The 17,265-nt window shown below is 39.7% G+C and overlaps 3 protein-coding genes across 5 annotated transcripts in view; all 3 read left to right on the top strand.

Moving 5' to 3' along the window:
* The window catches only part of LOC107730769 (protein unc-119 homolog B-B-like), a 17,069-nt gene extending 13,913 nt beyond the window's left edge, over positions 1–3,156 (top strand). Inside the window, exons 2-6 of the mRNA XM_016541701.1 lie at positions 714–1,406; positions 1,500–1,613; positions 2,306–2,396; positions 2,521–2,693; positions 2,815–3,156. Of these exons, the coding sequence (XP_016397187.1) occupies positions 1,121–1,406; positions 1,500–1,613; positions 2,306–2,396; positions 2,521–2,693; positions 2,815–2,948 (798 nt within the window). The 5' untranslated portion in view covers positions 714–1,120 and the 3' untranslated portion in view covers positions 2,949–3,156. The remainder of the gene's footprint in view (positions 1–713; positions 1,407–1,499; positions 1,614–2,305; positions 2,397–2,520; positions 2,694–2,814) is intronic.
* A 557-nt stretch (positions 3,157–3,713) lies between these two features.
* LOC107730750 (matrix metalloproteinase-25-like) lies at positions 3,714–11,804 on the top strand. 2 transcript variants are annotated; one of them, XM_016541667.1, is made up of 10 exons: positions 3,714–4,267; positions 7,700–7,832; positions 7,975–8,134; positions 8,710–9,005; positions 9,133–9,312; positions 9,471–9,492; positions 9,567–9,646; positions 10,361–10,510; positions 10,604–10,882; positions 10,987–11,804. In XM_016541667.1, exons 1-10 carry the CDS (start codon positions 4,169–4,171, stop codon positions 11,241–11,243), a joined length of 1,656 nt encoding a protein of 551 aa, XP_016397153.1. In that variant the 5' UTR covers positions 3,714–4,168; the 3' UTR covers positions 11,244–11,804. The 2 variants fall into 2 exon arrangements, with proteins under 2 accessions (XP_016397153.1, XP_016397152.1); XM_016541666.1 differs by having other exon boundaries at positions 9,396–9,492.
* A 736-nt stretch (positions 11,805–12,540) lies between these two features.
* The window catches only part of LOC107730748 (serine/arginine repetitive matrix protein 2-like), a 15,467-nt gene continuing 10,742 nt past the window's right edge, over positions 12,541–17,265 (top strand). For both annotated transcript variants that reach the window (XM_016541665.1, XM_016541664.1), the window contains exons 1-8: positions 12,541–12,718; positions 14,656–14,910; positions 15,091–15,186; positions 15,301–15,486; positions 15,668–15,748; positions 15,843–15,905; positions 16,352–16,381; positions 16,470–16,583. In XM_016541665.1, the coding sequence (XP_016397151.1) occupies positions 14,663–14,910; positions 15,091–15,186; positions 15,301–15,486; positions 15,668–15,748; positions 15,843–15,905; positions 16,352–16,381; positions 16,470–16,583 (818 nt within the window). In that variant the 5' untranslated portion in view covers positions 12,541–12,718; positions 14,656–14,662. The remainder of the gene's footprint in view (positions 12,719–14,655; positions 14,911–15,090; positions 15,187–15,300; positions 15,487–15,667; positions 15,749–15,842; positions 15,906–16,351; positions 16,382–16,469; positions 16,584–17,265) is intronic.

The following is a 17,265-nucleotide window of genomic DNA, read 5'->3' as shown; positions in this document are numbered from 1 at the left end:
CCAACCCTCTCACGGCAGCGTCATCAGCTTGAGATCGGTTTTTGAGATCGGCCTTTTTAGAGTCCGCTGATCAATCATCCCAACATGATTATCGGCCGATAGTGATCAGTAGCCGATCAATCGGAGCACCCCTAGAAAACATGCTGATTTGGTGCTCAAGAAACATTTATTATTATTATTAACATTTTTGAAAACAACTCTGCTGCTTTATATTTTCTGGGTTCTTTGATGAATTAAACATTTCAAAAGAACATCATTTATTTGAAAATGAAAACATTTGAAAACAAAAATGTATTACTGAACATTTGAACATCAGTGTATATTGTAACTTGCATTTGTGGGCAGTCGTGGCCTAATGTTAGAGAGTAGGACTTGTAATCCAAAGGTTGTGGGTGCGAGTCTCAGGTCTGGTAGGAACTGTCGGTGGAGGGAGTGAATAACCAGTGCTCTCTTCCACCCTCAATATCGCGACTTAGGTGAAGCCCTTGAGCAAGGCACCAAACCCCCAACTGCGCCCCAGGGCGCTGCAGCACATGGCTGCCCAATGCTCTGGGTGTGTGTTCACTACTGTGTGTGGGCACTTGGATGGTTTAAATGCAGAACACAAATTCCAAGTATTGGTTACCATACTTGGCCACACATAACTTCACTCACTCATTTCATTATTTGCATTTATGAATTTTTTTTCTCTTTTTTTGCCTGCTGTGTCCTAGGGTTTTTAGGTCGCGACCCACCAGTTGAGATAGCTAGCTGTGACTTCATTTGCAACTTCTCACTTTCGTCACCACACTTTCAGTCATATCTATTTATTAATTTCAGTCCTGCAGATCTCTTTTTCCTTTTCCACTAACTATTCTCCACATCACTGTTCTATACTATCTGTTTATCTCAAATTCCCTTTTGTCCTTTCATTGATGCCATAGTTGCTGGGTCTGTGTTTAATTGAGGATTGTCTTGGATTAGCTGTTTGAGAAAGCCTTAATCTGTTTGAGTCACTGAGACACAGTTTATGAGAGAAAAGCTGAGGGTAATCACAGAGAGTGCCAGGCAACAGATGGGCCTGTGCTAGTTAACCCGAGAGAAACCTTTGAGGAACAGTACTCTTAGGCAAAGATTTTAGATGGACAGTGAGGGTGTTAAAGAACAACAGAGTGAGGAAGAAATGGAGCAAGAAATGTCCTCTGAGAAAGACGAGGACAGCGAACCAGAGGAGGAAGATGAAGCTGATGAGGATGAGGAGGAAATGGCAGAAATCCAGGACAGAGGGGATCTGAGGGACATGGAGGTCTGGAATGGGTTTATTTCAGGAGGAGGACTTGCAGCTGAAGAGGAGGTGCTGCTGGACTGGAAGCCAGGTGACCCTGTGACTCCTCAGTATGTCCTCATGCTACCAGGATACACCGACGGTGAGGACACCACACACCAAGCAGTTTATTTGTTCTTTTTGTTCTTTTACTGTGATACTTTCTTTTCTTTACTGTTATTGGTTATGTGTACAGACTACCTGTGCTCCCCAGAAGACAACGTCTACAATATTAGCTTTTCACGATTCAAAATAAGAGACCTAGAAGGTGGATCGGTCATTCTGGACCTAAAACGACGCTGTTCGACAGGTGTGTTAGTGCCTTTTTAACATTGCGTTCACTTACTTTCTGTTTCACTGGGTGATTTTGTAGAAGACACATAACTTGGCTAAGTAGGATGTCTCAGATTGTGAATGAGATGGTACTGTTTATGCTAATGAGGAGCCAAACATGTTATTTGACCTCTAGTGGACATCGTGTGCAGTAGCTTTTCAAAAATGGCTTGTATTTTCAGCCTTAATATTTTGATCTAGCATTTATGTTTATATTCTCAGTTTGTTTTAATATTTGTTTTCTTGATTTTATGTGCTTTTGTCATGATTTTGTCAAATAATACAATGTGTCAATGCACTGTATATTTATGTACTGTTATAGTATGTATTAATATTTTGAATTAGCATTTATTGCAGTATCTTTTCATTTTAGTTGAAGTTTTAGTGACTTTATGTGCATTTGTCATTTATATTAGTTTCTTTTAATATTTCAGTTTAGCTTTCATTTATTCTTATTTAAGTTTTAGTTTTAGTAATTTTAGCACCTCACCTTAAACATTTTATTTCAGTTTAAGTATTTCAGTAATTCTCATTTTCATTTCAATTTTCAATTTCATTTTCAATTCATTTTAATTTAATTTTAATTTTAATTTCATTTCAAATGTGCTTTTTTTAAATTTTAGTTAACAAGAACAACACTGATATAAATTCCTCTTCTTTCTCTCACAGAAATAAAGGATGTCATAGAGCTGGATGCAGGCCGTTTCATTCAGTATCATTTCAGTCCTACTTTTCTAAATCTCAGGGAGATTGGAGCCACGTATGTTTAGTTTTTAATAAGATTGCTTTGGAGCCTTTAGAATAGATTGAAATATTTAATCCAAATCAGTAACTACAATCTTAATTAACATGTTTGCATAATGTGCAAACTCTCTTCTGAACAGGCTTGAGTTTACAGTGGGCGGTAAGGCAGTCAACAAGTTTCGGCTGATTGAGAGGCATTACTTCAGGGATCTGCTGCTGAAGACGTTTGACTTTGAGATCGGTTTCTGTATCCCATACAGCAGAAACACCTGTGAACACATTTACTGCTTACCAGATCTGGATTCACACACAAGTGAGTAACACACAAACTTACAATGCATTTCACACATTTTACAACTGAATGAAAAACTATTCATGTGAACATAATGGTGCTTGTGTAAGTGTAAAATGTTGAGTATGTTCTATTATTTCAGTTGAGGACATGATCAGCCACCCTTTTGAGACGAGGTCAGACAGCTTCTACTTCGCCAATAACACACTAATCATGCATCATAAGGCAGAGTACTCCTTCAGCCAGGGGCTGGAGCTCAATGAGAACCAAACCTAAACACTTCACAGAAGGCATGGTAACATCAATCACAGCATGGCAGCAGAAGACTGGTAATATAATATACAGAGTAGTGCTGTATGTTTGGTTTCATAAACCATAAACTACATAAACTAGGAATAGGCATTTCTTTGTTACTTTACTGATGTTTGTGCTGGGGAGATGTTGTGTTGCTTGCACAGTAATAAAAAAAACCATTATCAGAAAACATGCTGGTGATTCAATGATTTGTCAACTCAGCAAGAAAAGATTGAGTAAAGGGAAGCCCTGATGATGATTAAGAGAACCAACATCTTGAGGATCCATAACATGCATGGTTTATTTATTTATTAATGTTTCCCTTTATTCATTCACCCACACCGAAGCTCATAACATCCTGTCTATTTTTATCAGAACACAATGCACAGTACCCTTTCCTCTTATCAGGGGGTCTTATGCCTCCAACATAATTATAGAAAATGGGAAAATAATGTTTTCATACTACTTCACAATATATATATATATTGTGTGTGTGTGTTTCAAAATGTAATTCATTTCTGTGATGGTAAAGTGGCAAAGCTGAATTTTCAGCAGTCATTGCTCAAATCTTCAGAGATACATGATCATTCTAATATTCTGATTTGCTGCTCAAGAAACATGTATAATTGTTATTAATTTTGAAAACAGCTGTGCTGTTTAATTTTTTTGTGTGGAAACAGTAATATTTTGTTCATTATATTATTATATTTTCATCTTTTGTAACATTATGTCTTGACTGTCATTTTTGAATAAAATTATTAATTTCTTTAAAAGTCATACTAACCAGAACAATTGAACTGCAATATATAGTTTTTCACTTAATGGCCATATATGTGCCATATGGTTATTCATACACCGCAACCCGTGATCAGGGGTCGCACGTGCATTCATTAGGTCACACATTTAGACGGATGCTCCCACTGAGGGGAAGAGAGGGAGGTGCAGGACAGTATTGATCAAAACAACACCCATCCTCTTGGGAAGTAATCTGAAACGGCGGTCAAAGCGTGACTATGAATGAAGAATACATGCTATTCTCAGTGACTATAGCATCTTTTTTTTCTAGATGCCTAATGTTAACAGATTTCACCTGTTTTAATTGTGCTCAAGGATATGTTTGTGATTCGCTATTAACAGTTTTGCGTTTTTACACTTAATATGGTAGTTTTGAGATTGTGAACAACCCGTGCGTATCACACTGAATGACCATGACCGCAGTTCTTACAATGATCGGCGCCGCGCTTCTCAGTGTTGTGAGCGCGCGACCTGCGCTGATGCCAGATCAATACGCGCGAGGAGTGGTAAGAATATTCTCTGTTCTCTTTATGAAAATAAGCATGCAATGAATTATTTTAATGTATACAGCATTTTAATGTATACATTATTTTCATGTGTATCGTATGCAATGTAGATCAGATAAATGTCAGAAATGTTTTTAAGGGGCAATAGTTGTCGCCTGGAATTGATTTTCAGATAAATTTTTGAGGATCATGCTCATAAAATTTCAACATTAAAATTGTTTCAAACAAAACAATGAAATAAATTACGTTTCTGATCAATTTTGGATGTATAATCTAATCAACATCAAATACAACTGTAAATAATACACAAGCTATCATAACACAAATCTGAAACAAATTGGGTAGATTTTAAAATAGATTAAAAATAGATTATACAGTTCTCTATAAACAGTCTCTGTAAATTTCATGTTTGTGTGTTCCAGTGCTTTCAGAACATTTTTTAATCAATTCATCAAACAATGTATGTGAGTTCCCTTTCCAAAGGTACCTCAACTCCTGTTTACTCTGATACTGAAGCCTGATTTGTTCACGTTCGTGTACCTGCACGAACAAATGCCGCTTCAACCCGCAAAAAGGGGAGGAGCCAACTACTATATAAGTTGGCTCAGAGCTCCATTCGTCAGAATTTTTCTCCTTCAGCGAAGAAGACATCTCCTCGCATGGACTCTGAAGCAAGAAGCCGAAGCAAGAAGATGAAGCAAAGAAGCTCAGCCTGTTGCTCGCCGTAGAAGAGCACCTGGCAGTGGAAGATTCAGTGACACAACTCCCAGCCAGCGAATCGTCTTCCTGGGGACAGTGATCAATTCAGCCCAAATGCAGGCATGGATCATGCTGGAACGCTCTCTGATGGTTCAGCGACTAGCAACATCATTCAAATGCAGGACTTTGTGTCCCCTCAGAGATTTTCAGGAGGATGCTTGGCCTTATGTCAGCCGCCTCCTCTGTGATTTCTCTGGGCCTGCTTCTCATGCAGCCCCTTCAATTTTGGCTCAAAGGCCATGTGCCGTCCCACGCTTAGCGCCTAGGGCATATTCGTCTCAGGCTAAACCACCACTGCATCAAAGCTGTGGCCCCTTGGAGAATTTCTCGCCTGTTTCAGTCAGGTGTCCCATTGGGGCTGACCTCCAGGAGGAAGGTAGTCATGACAAATGCCTCCAACACAGGTTGGGGAGCACTGTACGAGGGCAGACCGGTGTTCGGCTCTTGGTCACACCTGGAGCAAAGCTTGCACATCAACTGCCTTGAAATGATGGCTGTTTCTCTGGCCCTGAAAGCCTTCCTACAAACCTTAAAGGGGCATCACGTCCTGGTCCGCTCAGACAACATGACGGTGGTAGCCTTCATAAATCACCAAGGTGGTCTCAGGTCATGCTCCCTTTACAGAATGGCGCAACACCTCCTTTTATGTGCACATCGCTATCTCCTCTCGCTAAGAGCAGTTCATGTGCCGGGCAGATTGAACCAAGGAGCGGACATGCTGTCCAGGGGCAATGTAGCATCAGGCGAATGGAGACTACATCCCCAATCGGTTCAAATGATCTGGTCTGTCTTCGGGAGGGGAGAGGTAGACCTCTTCGCCTCAGAAGGCAACTTTCATTGCCCAATTTACTTTTCGAAGCAGTGAGATGCCCTGGCCCACGACTGGCCCAGCGCTTGCTTGTATGCCTTCCCCCCCGGTTGCCCTGCTTCCTCAGGTCATCAGACGGGTCAAGGAAGTCAGATGCTTGGTCCTCCTGGTGGTCCCACTCTGGAGGAATCAGACATGGTTCCCTGAGTTGATTCAGCTGCTATGGGGGCTAAAAGCCGATACCATTGAGGAGAGACCTACTCTCGCAAGCAAGAGGAATGATTTGGCATCCCCAGCCCGAACTGTGGAACCTTCATGTTTGGCCACTCAACGGGAACCTTTACAGCTCTCCGTGAGTGTAACTAATACCATTTTGCAGGCTAGAGCACAGTCTACAAGACGCCTCTATGCCCTTAAATGGTCAGTCTTTTCTGACTGGTGTGCAGCACGCAGTCTGGACCCGTCCTTTTGTGAAGTGCTACACGTGCTCACTTTTTTACAAGAGGCTGTTGGATAAGGGGCGCACCCCTTCCACGCTCAAAGTGTATGTGGCAGCTATCATGGTGAATCATGCTCCCGTGGCTGGCCAGTCAGTCGACAAAAACGACCTTGTCATTAAATTTCTGAGGGGAGCTCGGAGGTTGAACCCGCCTCGTCCTCATTCTGTGCTGACCTGAGACTTATCTATAGTCCCAACGAGGCGCTCCCTTTGAGTTGCTTCATTCGGCCAATTTGCGGCACTTGTCGCTCAAGACCCCCCTCCTTTTGGTGTTAACATCGGTCAAGCGAGTAGGTGACTTGCAAGCACTGTCAGTCAGTGCTTCATGCCTTGAGTTTAGGCCTAATGACTGTAAAGTCGTCCTCAAACAAAGACACGGCTATGTGCCTAAGGTGCTGTCAACCCCGTTCAGAGCACAGGTTATTACCCTTCTAGCTCTTCCTAGTACAGAGAACAAGCAGGGTCCCAATCCACTCTGCCCAGTTAGGGCTCTTAGAGTGTATGTTGAGCGCTCTGGCCCATTTCAGCACTCAGAGCAGCATTTTGTATGCTTCGGAGGCTGCTCTAAAGGGCTGCCAGTTACGAAGCAACGATGATCTCATTGGATAGTCGATGCTATAGCCCTGGCTTATGTTGGTCCACTCCATTCGAGGGATGGCCTCCTCCTGGGCGTGGTCCAGTGGGATCTATATTGATGACATCTATATAGATGCATCAGCCGCCGGCTGGTCGTCGCTGTCAACCTTTACAAGGTTTTATAATTTAGATGTCCCTGCCCTCCAGGCACGGATCTTGTGTGCTTGAATTTACCTAATCCCTTCTTTGAGTGGAAATGGTTTTGCTATGTAGTCCCCAGCAGGCTAGCTTGGGGCTCAATCTTTGCTCTTCTTAGGGGCCCTCATTTCAGGCGCTCTGGGGCTGGGCGAGCAGAGCGACTTAGTTCTGCATTTACTTATAGGGTGGCGCTATTGGATGCATTCCCCATAAGCGTGTTCACTCAACGGGAGAGACCATTTGAAAGGGAATGCTACTAACGTAACCTCGGTTCCCTGAGATAAGGGAACGAGCGTTGCGTAAGCTGCCATGCTATAGGTCTGCACGCGAGTTGATGGCTGTCGCTGACAGTCAAAAGATTCTGATGAATGGTGCTCTGAGCCGACTTATATAGTAGTCAGCTCCTCCCCTTTTGTCAGGTTGAAGCGCCATTTGTTCATGCAGGTACACAAACGTGAACAAATCAGGCTTCAGTATCAGAGTAAACAGGAGTTTCCCCATAAGCGTGTGTATGCAACACTTGTTCCCTTATCTCAGGGAACTGAGGTTACGTTAGTAACCGGAATGTTTTTGTTTGTGCGTGTGTGCATAGGACTGGTTGATTCGGTATGGGTATTTACCATCTCCAGAATCTCTAACTGGTCGACTTCAGACCAGGGAGGGTATTGAAGAAGCTGTCCGTAAAATGCAGTGTTTTGCTGGTATTGAAGAGACTGGCAAACTAGGTGACAGATTTTTTCCTTACTTATTTGTACTGTAACACTTTAGGTTCAACCAAATGGACGAATGCCCTTAAGAGCGCATATGTACCATGATCCTTCTGTCACTAACTCTGATGATTCCTCTCGTCCTTTTGTCAAACTTTAGATCATGCCACTTTAGAACTGATGGCCAGACCTCGCTGCTCTCTGCCGGACACCATCAGCTCTGAGGATCTGTTGAAAGGAAGGAGAAGAGGTAAAGGGAAGCTGAAGAGGAGATACACTCTGCCAAGATTGAGCTGGGACAAGGCTGATATCACCTGGAGGTGGGATCTTTAAGTCTCCAGCAATGTATTCTATACATTGTAAAAAAAAAATAAAAAAAAAAGTTTGTAACTACAGAAAAAAAGTCACAATTCTACAGTAAAAACCTGGTATAGTTGTTAACTAAGTTATTTTATATACAGTGAAAACTGTAATTGATATATGTTTTTTGTTGCTCATGTTTGTGATCAGAAATGTACATTAGGCTGTTTTGTGTCAAATTTTATGTTATATATTTCATATTGTATTATTTAGTGTAATTTGTGTTACCATAATGGTGTTTTGTGTTTTTGTGTGTGACCTGTGCATCATCAGTATACACAAGTATTGGCCATGTTTTATGGACAGAACACTTACAATAAACTCTGATTCATCGTGTGGCTTTCTATTGTATCATCTGTGGTTTTATGCTGGTTGACCAAAAGCAGATTTTGGTAGTTAAAGTAACAAATAACAAAATATTGCTTAATGAACTTAATTATTATTTTTATTTTTTTACAGTGAAGCCTTTATTTATGTGACCTTAACCAGACTATTCATGTCCAATAATCCCACATCTTTCCCTTCTTTTCCTCAGCGTGCAAGAGTTTCCATCTCCTTCCATGTCTCCCACTTTACATCCAGGGCTGGTGAGGCTCATTTTAACCTCTGCCCTCCGAGTATGGAGTGATGTCACACCTCTGCGTTTCCACCCTCCTCCATATGGCCCATCACCACAGATAGACATCAAAGTCACCTTTGCAAGCAGCTACCATGAGGATGGATATCCTTTTGATGGCAAGGGGGGCAATCTGGCACATGCATTCTTCCCAGGAAAGGGAGATCTTGCTGGTGACACACACTTTGATGATGGAGAGAGCTGGAGCTATGGAGGTAAATTAAATGCTGTATACATCTTTGTGGATCTGACATCATTATCTACAGATATTAATAGATAGAATAAAAGAACAGGAGATTGGTCAGAAGTGCTTAAATGTTTTATGTTTCTACAATTCCACAGATTGGAGTAGTGCCACAGATTTATTCACAGTCGCAGTTCATGAGTTTGGTCATGCTTTAGGCCTGTTTCACTCATCCTCCAATGACTCCATCATGAATCCTTATTATCATGGTCCTGTGGGAGACATGCACAGTTACTCCTTATCCCTTGATGACAGACTGAGAATACAGGCACTTTATGGTACTCCCTAATATGTAAAAATAAATAAATAAATAAAAAAGGTAGATAGATAGACTATTTTCTCATGACTGTTTACCATGCAGGAAAAAGACAAGATTTTAAACCTTCTCCATCTGTTGTTGCACCCACAACTCATCTGTCCCACTCCTCGACCCCAGCTCCTCCAAATCCTCCCTATCAGTGAGTAACACTGTGATCACAACAGGTTTGACAATGATTGTTATATTTTTTTAATTGCTTTTCTTTTTTTTTAGCCCACCAGCCTCTGCTGATCGCTGTCAGGGAGGTTATGATGCAGTCGCTAATATCAGAGGAGAGGTTTTATTCTTTAGAGGTATGATGTTTGATTTACACTGCTGTTCAAAAGTTTGGGGGTCAGTAAGATTTTTGAATGTTTTTGAATGATGTCTCTTATGCTCATCAAGGCCCCACTTATTTGATATAGCGAATACAGTAAAAACTGTAATCTAGTGAAAAATTAAAATGTAAAATAATTGTTTTCTATTTTAATATATTTTAAAAATGTATTCCATTGATGGCAAAGCTGAATTTTCAGCATCATTACTCCAGTCTTCATCAGTCACATCATCCTTCAGAAATCGTTCTTTGCTGATTTGCTGCTCAAGAAACATTTCTCATTATTATCAGTGTTGGAAACAGTTGTGCTGCTTAATATTTTGTGGAAACTGTAAGACCTTTTTTCAGGATTATTTGATGAATAGAAACTTCAAAAGAACATAATTCATTTGAAATAGAAAACCTTTGTAATATTATAAATGTCTTTACTGTCACTTTTGATCCATTTAATGCATCCTTGCTGAATAAAAGTATAGATTTTTTTTTAATTACTGACATGAAAATTTTGAATGGTAATGTACATTTGTTACAACATTTGTGGACTGTAAAAGTATCAAAGGGATATTAGATTCTCATGGTATCCTCACACAACATATCCTGACAAATACTGATAGAAAGTTATTATAAAATTATAAAAGTGAAAGAAAATATTGTTTATCATCCTCTCCCTTAACCATTTGCTTTTTATCAGGTCCACACTTTTGGAGGGTACATCATTCAGGCTCATTAATATCCTTGACTCCAGCTCTGATCCACAGCTTCTGGATGGGTTTGCCTCCAGAAACAGCCAGAGTTGATGCAGTATATGAGAGAAGAGATGGACATATTCTCTTCTTTATTGGTACACACACACACACACACATATATATGTATATATATATGCAAGCATGTTCATTCTTCCATCTTCATGTTTACTTTTTCATACCTTTCTCAGGTAATCAGTACTGGGTATTTAGAGACACAGTGTCCCTCCCTGAGTACCCACGACCACTTTCAGAATGGGGTTTACGCACTTCTGCAGGAGGGCTTCCAGAGAGGGTGGAGGCAGTATTTGTGTGGCCACACAATGGGAAAACGTATCTGTTCAGTGGTGGAGAGTACTGGAGGTTTGATGAGTCGGGAACAGAGAGGAAGCTGGAAGAAGGGTACCCTAAACCAGCGTCCATCTGGGGGATGCCCTCTCACCCTGATGATATCATTGGATTTGTAGATAGTAAGATGTTTCTTTTATAAAAATGTTTATTATTATTTTTTTTTTAATGAATGATTTTCTCTCAAACAGAGGTCATCAAATTGTTTTGTTTGTATTTACCTCAGGAGACACTTACTTCTTTAAAGAATCAAACTACTGGATTTTAAAAAGAGGTGGCCTGGACCAGGAGTCTGCTTCCCCAAAGTCCATTGCTATTGACTGGATGAAATGTGAAGGTCACATTTCAACTCACACACCTGAGATTCCCAGAAGAGACAAAGATTGTACTTGTGTCCAGAGTACAGCAGCTATGATATGTGTTTTGTCATATGTTATATATCCAGTTATCACAGGTTGGATTTTGGTTCTTGTATTTTACTGATTAGATTTATATTATTTGTGTAGTATTTACGGTGATTTTTTTAATGTTGTGATTTTGACTGTGAAGTTAGTGAAAATGTACTTGATTTTTACCTAGCAACAAATTTCTGCCATCATTTGGGATAGGAAAGTGTCCACTAGTTGCTCACTTTAGAATCTCAGCAGATGTGTAAGCTCTGGATTGTTTGCCTGTTTCTTGAATACTGTGTATTCGGACCTCTTACTCATGTGACATACTGCTTTCTACAAACTATATATGGTATACATCATAGTACATACTACATAAATGGGCAGTGTTTAGAAGTACACTAGTAGATGCTCTCAAAGCTAAAACACAGTTGACTAAAAGACACAAGACAATACTTTAATCAATATTTGAATTGATTAAAAAAAATAATAATAACAAAAATCCAAACAACGACGTCATGTAATTATTCTTTCAGTATTACACTAGAATTTATTACATAATGTAAAATAAATCGCAATGAGGCTTATTCTCTCTTTTTTTTATTTGTCAAGTTTACATCCAAAGTGAATTCAGTCAGATGCAAGATGTATGATCCCCCCCTGGAACTGGAACTTTTCCATCATGAAGTCTATATCTTAAAATATAACTAAAAAAAGAAAAAAAGGTTGTTTTAAATTGCAGTACTGTTTCACATATAGTTTTCATGTGACAGAGCAGAGCCAATTCATAAAAGAACAATATTTAAAAGCACACGTCCAGTTTTGTGTGAGTGAAGGAAATCCGCTTGGGAGTGGAGAGATTCGTCCTCGCGCACATGGATCGCGTAACATTATGCGCTCTCGACATTAGCTGTGGCTTTGTCCAAATACCCACACTTGCAGTCTTTGCACTTGACCACTTGATTACTTATATGACGTATTTCCTGTATTTGGCCGAAGTGTTCAAGTGAGGATGAAGACCACATTGTCATTAAGATCACACTATAGAAACCGCCTAAAATTAAGTATAAAGAAGAGAAGAAAGCGGCCCTAGTCAGCTGCCTACACATGCCAGGATCCGCCACTGCCAGATGCAGTTAGAAATTTACTAAAAACAAGCCTATCGCAAGACATCTGGTAGGGGGGGCACCTGGGGTGGCCAGCCAAATTTCAGGGGGGGCCGGTGCCACCCCTGGCCACCACGTAGACACGCCCCTGAGCATAAGAGACACACAAAAAAAATCTTACTTTGAAGCACCAAAAACGCACTTGCAGCATGGGTGACGCGAGTGAATGGGATTGTGGGAAATGTAGTCCACAGTCATTCCCCGAATATTATCGCGAGGTCGTGACGATGACGTCCAAATGAGCGTTACCTGTTCATCCTAGCCAACGTTGCGTACATCGTTTTTATTTTACAAGGATTATTTGATATAGGATCGCTGGGTTTCCGCTTGTTGTGCCACAGTTGTTCGGTCTTTGGTCTGTAACGGTTCTACTTTTGTTCTCTCCCTGAGCGGGATCCCAGAGGTACGTAGCACTCACGTTACAGAAGCTCAATGAGCAGTTAGTTAGCATGCTGTTCTGTGGACTGGAGTGATCCTGTTAGCATACAGGACAAAGTTAGCGCGCTAAAACAACTCAAATTCTGTTATACAAGTAAACACAGGGTATTTTGTTTTTCATAAACTATAGTTTTATTACATCAACACTAAAAATGAAAAATAATCAACGGGTTGTGGTATGGAGGAAGCATTAGCTGCACAGAAGGCCTCGGCCTGTTGTTGGTTTAAGACTGTGTTCTTCATCTTGTGCGCGCGATATACTATCTGTGTATGAAAATACAGCGAATAGCCTACCTAGACAGCATGTTAGGCACAATATGGGATGTTTGGAGCGTTTACCACTACTTTAATGGTGTCTAGGTAGGTTGCTTAAAGGGGTCATATGATGTTGCTAAAAAGAACATTATTTTGTGTATTTGGTGTAATGAAATGTGTTTATGCGGTTTAAGGTTCAAAAAACACATTATTTTCCACATACTGTACATTATTGTTTCTCCTCTATGCCCCGCCTTTCTGAAACGCGTCGATTTTTACAAAGCTCATCGGTCTGAAAAGCGAGGTGTGCTGTGATTGGCCAGCTATCCAGTGCGTTGGGATTGGCCGAATACCTCAAGCGTGTGTCGGAAATGTTACGCCCCTTTTTATTATTATTTATTTATTTTATAATAAATAATATTATTATTGTTTTTTTTATTATTGGTCAAATTCTTTAAATATAAAAAACTTACTTACAGACTGTGAGTCAGAACAGCCGGCATTGTAGTCTACTCTACCAGGATCAGGAAACGGTCCTCCATAAAATGTGCTGCACACATCTGAATATTTGTGTTGAAGTGTTCTGGAACAGTGTTGTAAATACAACTTAACCACTGATTTCTAGTCGTGTCCACTTTTGGAAGGCCAAACAAAGTAGTTTCGGTTTCACAACGAAACACACGGCGGGCTAGAGTGAGCTTGTAACACTCCAAAGAGAAAGGAAAAATTGAAATCGCATCATATGACCCCTTTAGATCATATGGATTGTGGGAGCCCCAATAACTTGGTGGGATTAATTTTCATAACTTGAGCACGTTTCAACATATGTTTGATCAATTGTGTACAACACAGCCTCTGTAAATTACCTCTGTAATTATTAAACAGCCCTAGACTTGCAGCGAATAATACTACTACGCTGTCTTGCTTTAAAGTGTTTTTTTTTCTCGGTCATGTCAGACAAAGTGCTGAATCTTTCTATTTCTGGACAAATGTTGTTAGTGATTTAGCACATTAAAAGATATACTTAACATACATGTCTTTAGAAAGGCATTAGTTATAAAAGTAATTTCGTTTAGGCAAAATTTGTATCAGGGTGTAATTTGGAAAATTTTTTGCAAATGTGCAATTCTGGGCATTTTAGGGTTGCATAAATTCGGCACTATATTTGATACACCAAGTATCACCACTGTACAACCACAATACTCTAATGAAAAGAAATTTCACTATTTGATGTTTTAAATACTGTAACAAATATTTGTATCAAGCATATTTTAAATATGATTTATTATTTTTAATGTTGTATATATAGTAATATCAATGAAGAAATAATGACAGAACAGCTCAGAAAACAACTGTAAAAATGTTAATAATTTTTTAACCATTCTTTGAATAGGTTCCGTTTTGTGTGGAGAAAAAAAAATTATATATATACACGAGTAAGCACTTAATTTAACAACTTTGTATATATATATATATATATATATATATATATATATATATATCACTAATTTATTGCACTCATTTATTGACATTATTTATGTAGCAATTGCTTTTTTCCCCGGCCACTTAAAAAGTAGGAATGTGATATGCAAAGTTATTAAATTCAGTGCTTACTCATGAGTTCTCATGTTGTGTCTGGCCTCTCAGAGCAGAGATGTATAACGGTATCGGTTTGACCACGCCGCGAGGCAGTGGCACGAATGGCTACGTTCAGCGGAACCTGTCCAGCGTACGCGTGAAAAGGAACAGGGATGAGCGCGGAGGAGAGCGGGATGAGAAAGACAGAGAGAGACTGGAGAGCCAGCTGAACAGACAACCTAACGCTGATATCCTAGAGCACCAGAGGAAGAGACAGCTGGAGGTGAAATGTGCGGAGCTGCAGGACATGATGGAGGAGCAGGGGTAAGATGAGATCAAATATAAAGAATAGTAATAAGAAATGTTTCTTGAGCATCAAATCAGCATATTAGAGAATGATTTCTGACACTAAAGACTGACGTAATGGTTGCTGAACAGTCAGCTTTGCCATCACAAGAAGTTGATATTAAGAGCAGCCTCTGACCAAGTCATCCTGTGTGACAGGTACTCTGCAGAGGAGATCGAAGAGAAAGTCAACACCTTCCGTTTGATGCTGCAAGAAAGACAAGAACCTGCCCCTCCTCCAACAGAGAGGCCAGCGTGAGTATTACTTCAGATCATTCAGACAGAAATTAAGGCTTTTTTAATGGCCTTTTCTGTGTACCGTTAATAGTTTTTTTTTTTTCCCCATCCATGTTTTGCTCTTTCTCACAGTGTGACCGAGACTCATGCACTGGCAGCTGCTAACCAGCAAAAAAATGACCGTCTGAGAGAAGCTTTCGGTATCAGCTCTGACTACGTTGACGGCTCATCCTTTCATCCTGACCGGAAGGAGCGAGAGAAGGAGAAGAGGGAGCAGGAGAGGCTGGAAAGAGAGAAGCAGCAGCAGCAGAAGTACCAGTGAGTAGATGGAGGGGAGATTGGAGGGGTCTTATCATGAGGAATCAATTTTTCCTGAGATAAAAGAGCTTGATGTACTGCGAAAATGTACTGTACCTTTCAGAAGTCCAAACTTTCATGTGTTGTACCTTATCTGAGTACTTACTTTCTGTTCAGTCTTTCTCTCATCATTTCATTTCAGGATTATTGAGTCTGATAACTCCGATTCATCTCCTGAGCGAAAAAAGAGCCAGAAGAAAAAGAAAAAGAAAAGCAGAGAAAGGTAAACTGGAGAATGGAGAAGTAATTTGGAACACTTTTAGCATGAGTTCTAAGAAAATAATATATTAATGAATCAATTTTCTCTCTTGTAACAGCTCTGAGAGCCCCTCACCCTCTCCTCGACGAGAGAAGAAAAAGGAAAAGAAGAAAAAGAAAAGGTTTCATTTATTGCCCTTAAATTACAAAATTCTGTTAATTCATAGGGGAGACTGGGCTAAGATGTGATAATCGGATAAAATGAATGCACCTAAATATACAGTATTTTATTCAATTTATTTATTAGTTGAGTCACTCTGGAATATGTGAACCATTAAAAAATAAATACAATTAATGTAAAAGGGAATTATATTTTACATTTGTAAATGGTTTTCAAATCTTACATTTCTTGACATTTGCATTTTCATAAACCATCTAGGAAAAGGTTTAACAGTCGGATTATTTGCATGTGGTAATATTATCACTATTAACTGAGATGCTTTGAGGCAAGTTGTCCAGGAGGCTAACACACTTTACCCTACTGCTGTCATTTTGAGAAAATCCTTCATTTAATAATTGTGAGCTTTATTTGACGCATAAGTTCAATGATTTTATTCATTGCTTTCAGGGAGGAATCGGTGAAGAGTGACACAGAGAGGTGGGTTTTCTCCTCATCACTGTAAGTTACCTTTGATAACTGTATTTATTTACTATATATTTAAATGTTATCATTTGTTCATCAACAGTTCATCAGATGACAGAGAAACAACCAAAAGAAAGAGAAAAAGGAGTGACAATGAAACTCCACCTCCCAGTAAGAGCCGAAAACGGCAGAGTGCATCCTCCAGCCCAGCTCGCAGGTATCATTACATGTGCACACTACTTGACTTTTTGTCATATTATAGTGTGCCCTCAGATTTTACTCCTTTCATTGAGTTGACTTGAGCTTTTTCTAATAGCAATTGCAAGTTTTTCTCCTATAAAATAATTTTATTTAAAATTGTTCTAACAGGGTTTCCGTGGGGTCTTAAAAAGTCTTAAATTTAGTTGTATCAAATTTAAGGCCTGAAAAAGTCTTAAATTGTACAAGAAAGTCTTAATTATGATTTCAAAAGGTCTTAAATTTGGGGACGGAAAGACCAGAATTGCGATATGGCTGAATGTGACGATTAAACTTCAAAAGGCTATGACTTCATTGAATAAACATGAGCGCTGCAGGTTCAAAATCCGGTGCTGTACTGCTTTGTGTTCTGCCGTTATCGCGAAAACAGTTATATTTCTACCAAACGCTCTACCTGCTGGCAGAGAATGAATGAGCATTTTCAATAAAACTGTTATTTTGTTCAGAGTTCAGACCAATGCGAAAATCGACCCATGTTTTTACCCTGCAAACACGCAGAGCTTTGAATGTGAACTGGTGGATCGATAAGAAGACAATGCATTATAAAAATCTAAACATAGGGGTGTGCGATATGTATGGTCTGCGATAATATCGTAATTGTTGTTTTAACGATGTGCGATTTGATATTATCGAGTATATCG

The sequence above is a fragment of the Sinocyclocheilus rhinocerous genome, unplaced genomic scaffold, assembly GCF_001515625.1.
Source record: "Sinocyclocheilus rhinocerous isolate Xijiao unplaced genomic scaffold, SAMN03320098_v1.1 scaffold549, whole genome shotgun sequence".
NCBI classification, from domain to species: Eukaryota; Metazoa; Chordata; class Actinopteri; order Cypriniformes; family Cyprinidae; genus Sinocyclocheilus; species Sinocyclocheilus rhinocerous.
Note: the sequence above shows the minus strand (reverse complement) of the source record. Positions and strands in the feature narration are given on the sequence as shown.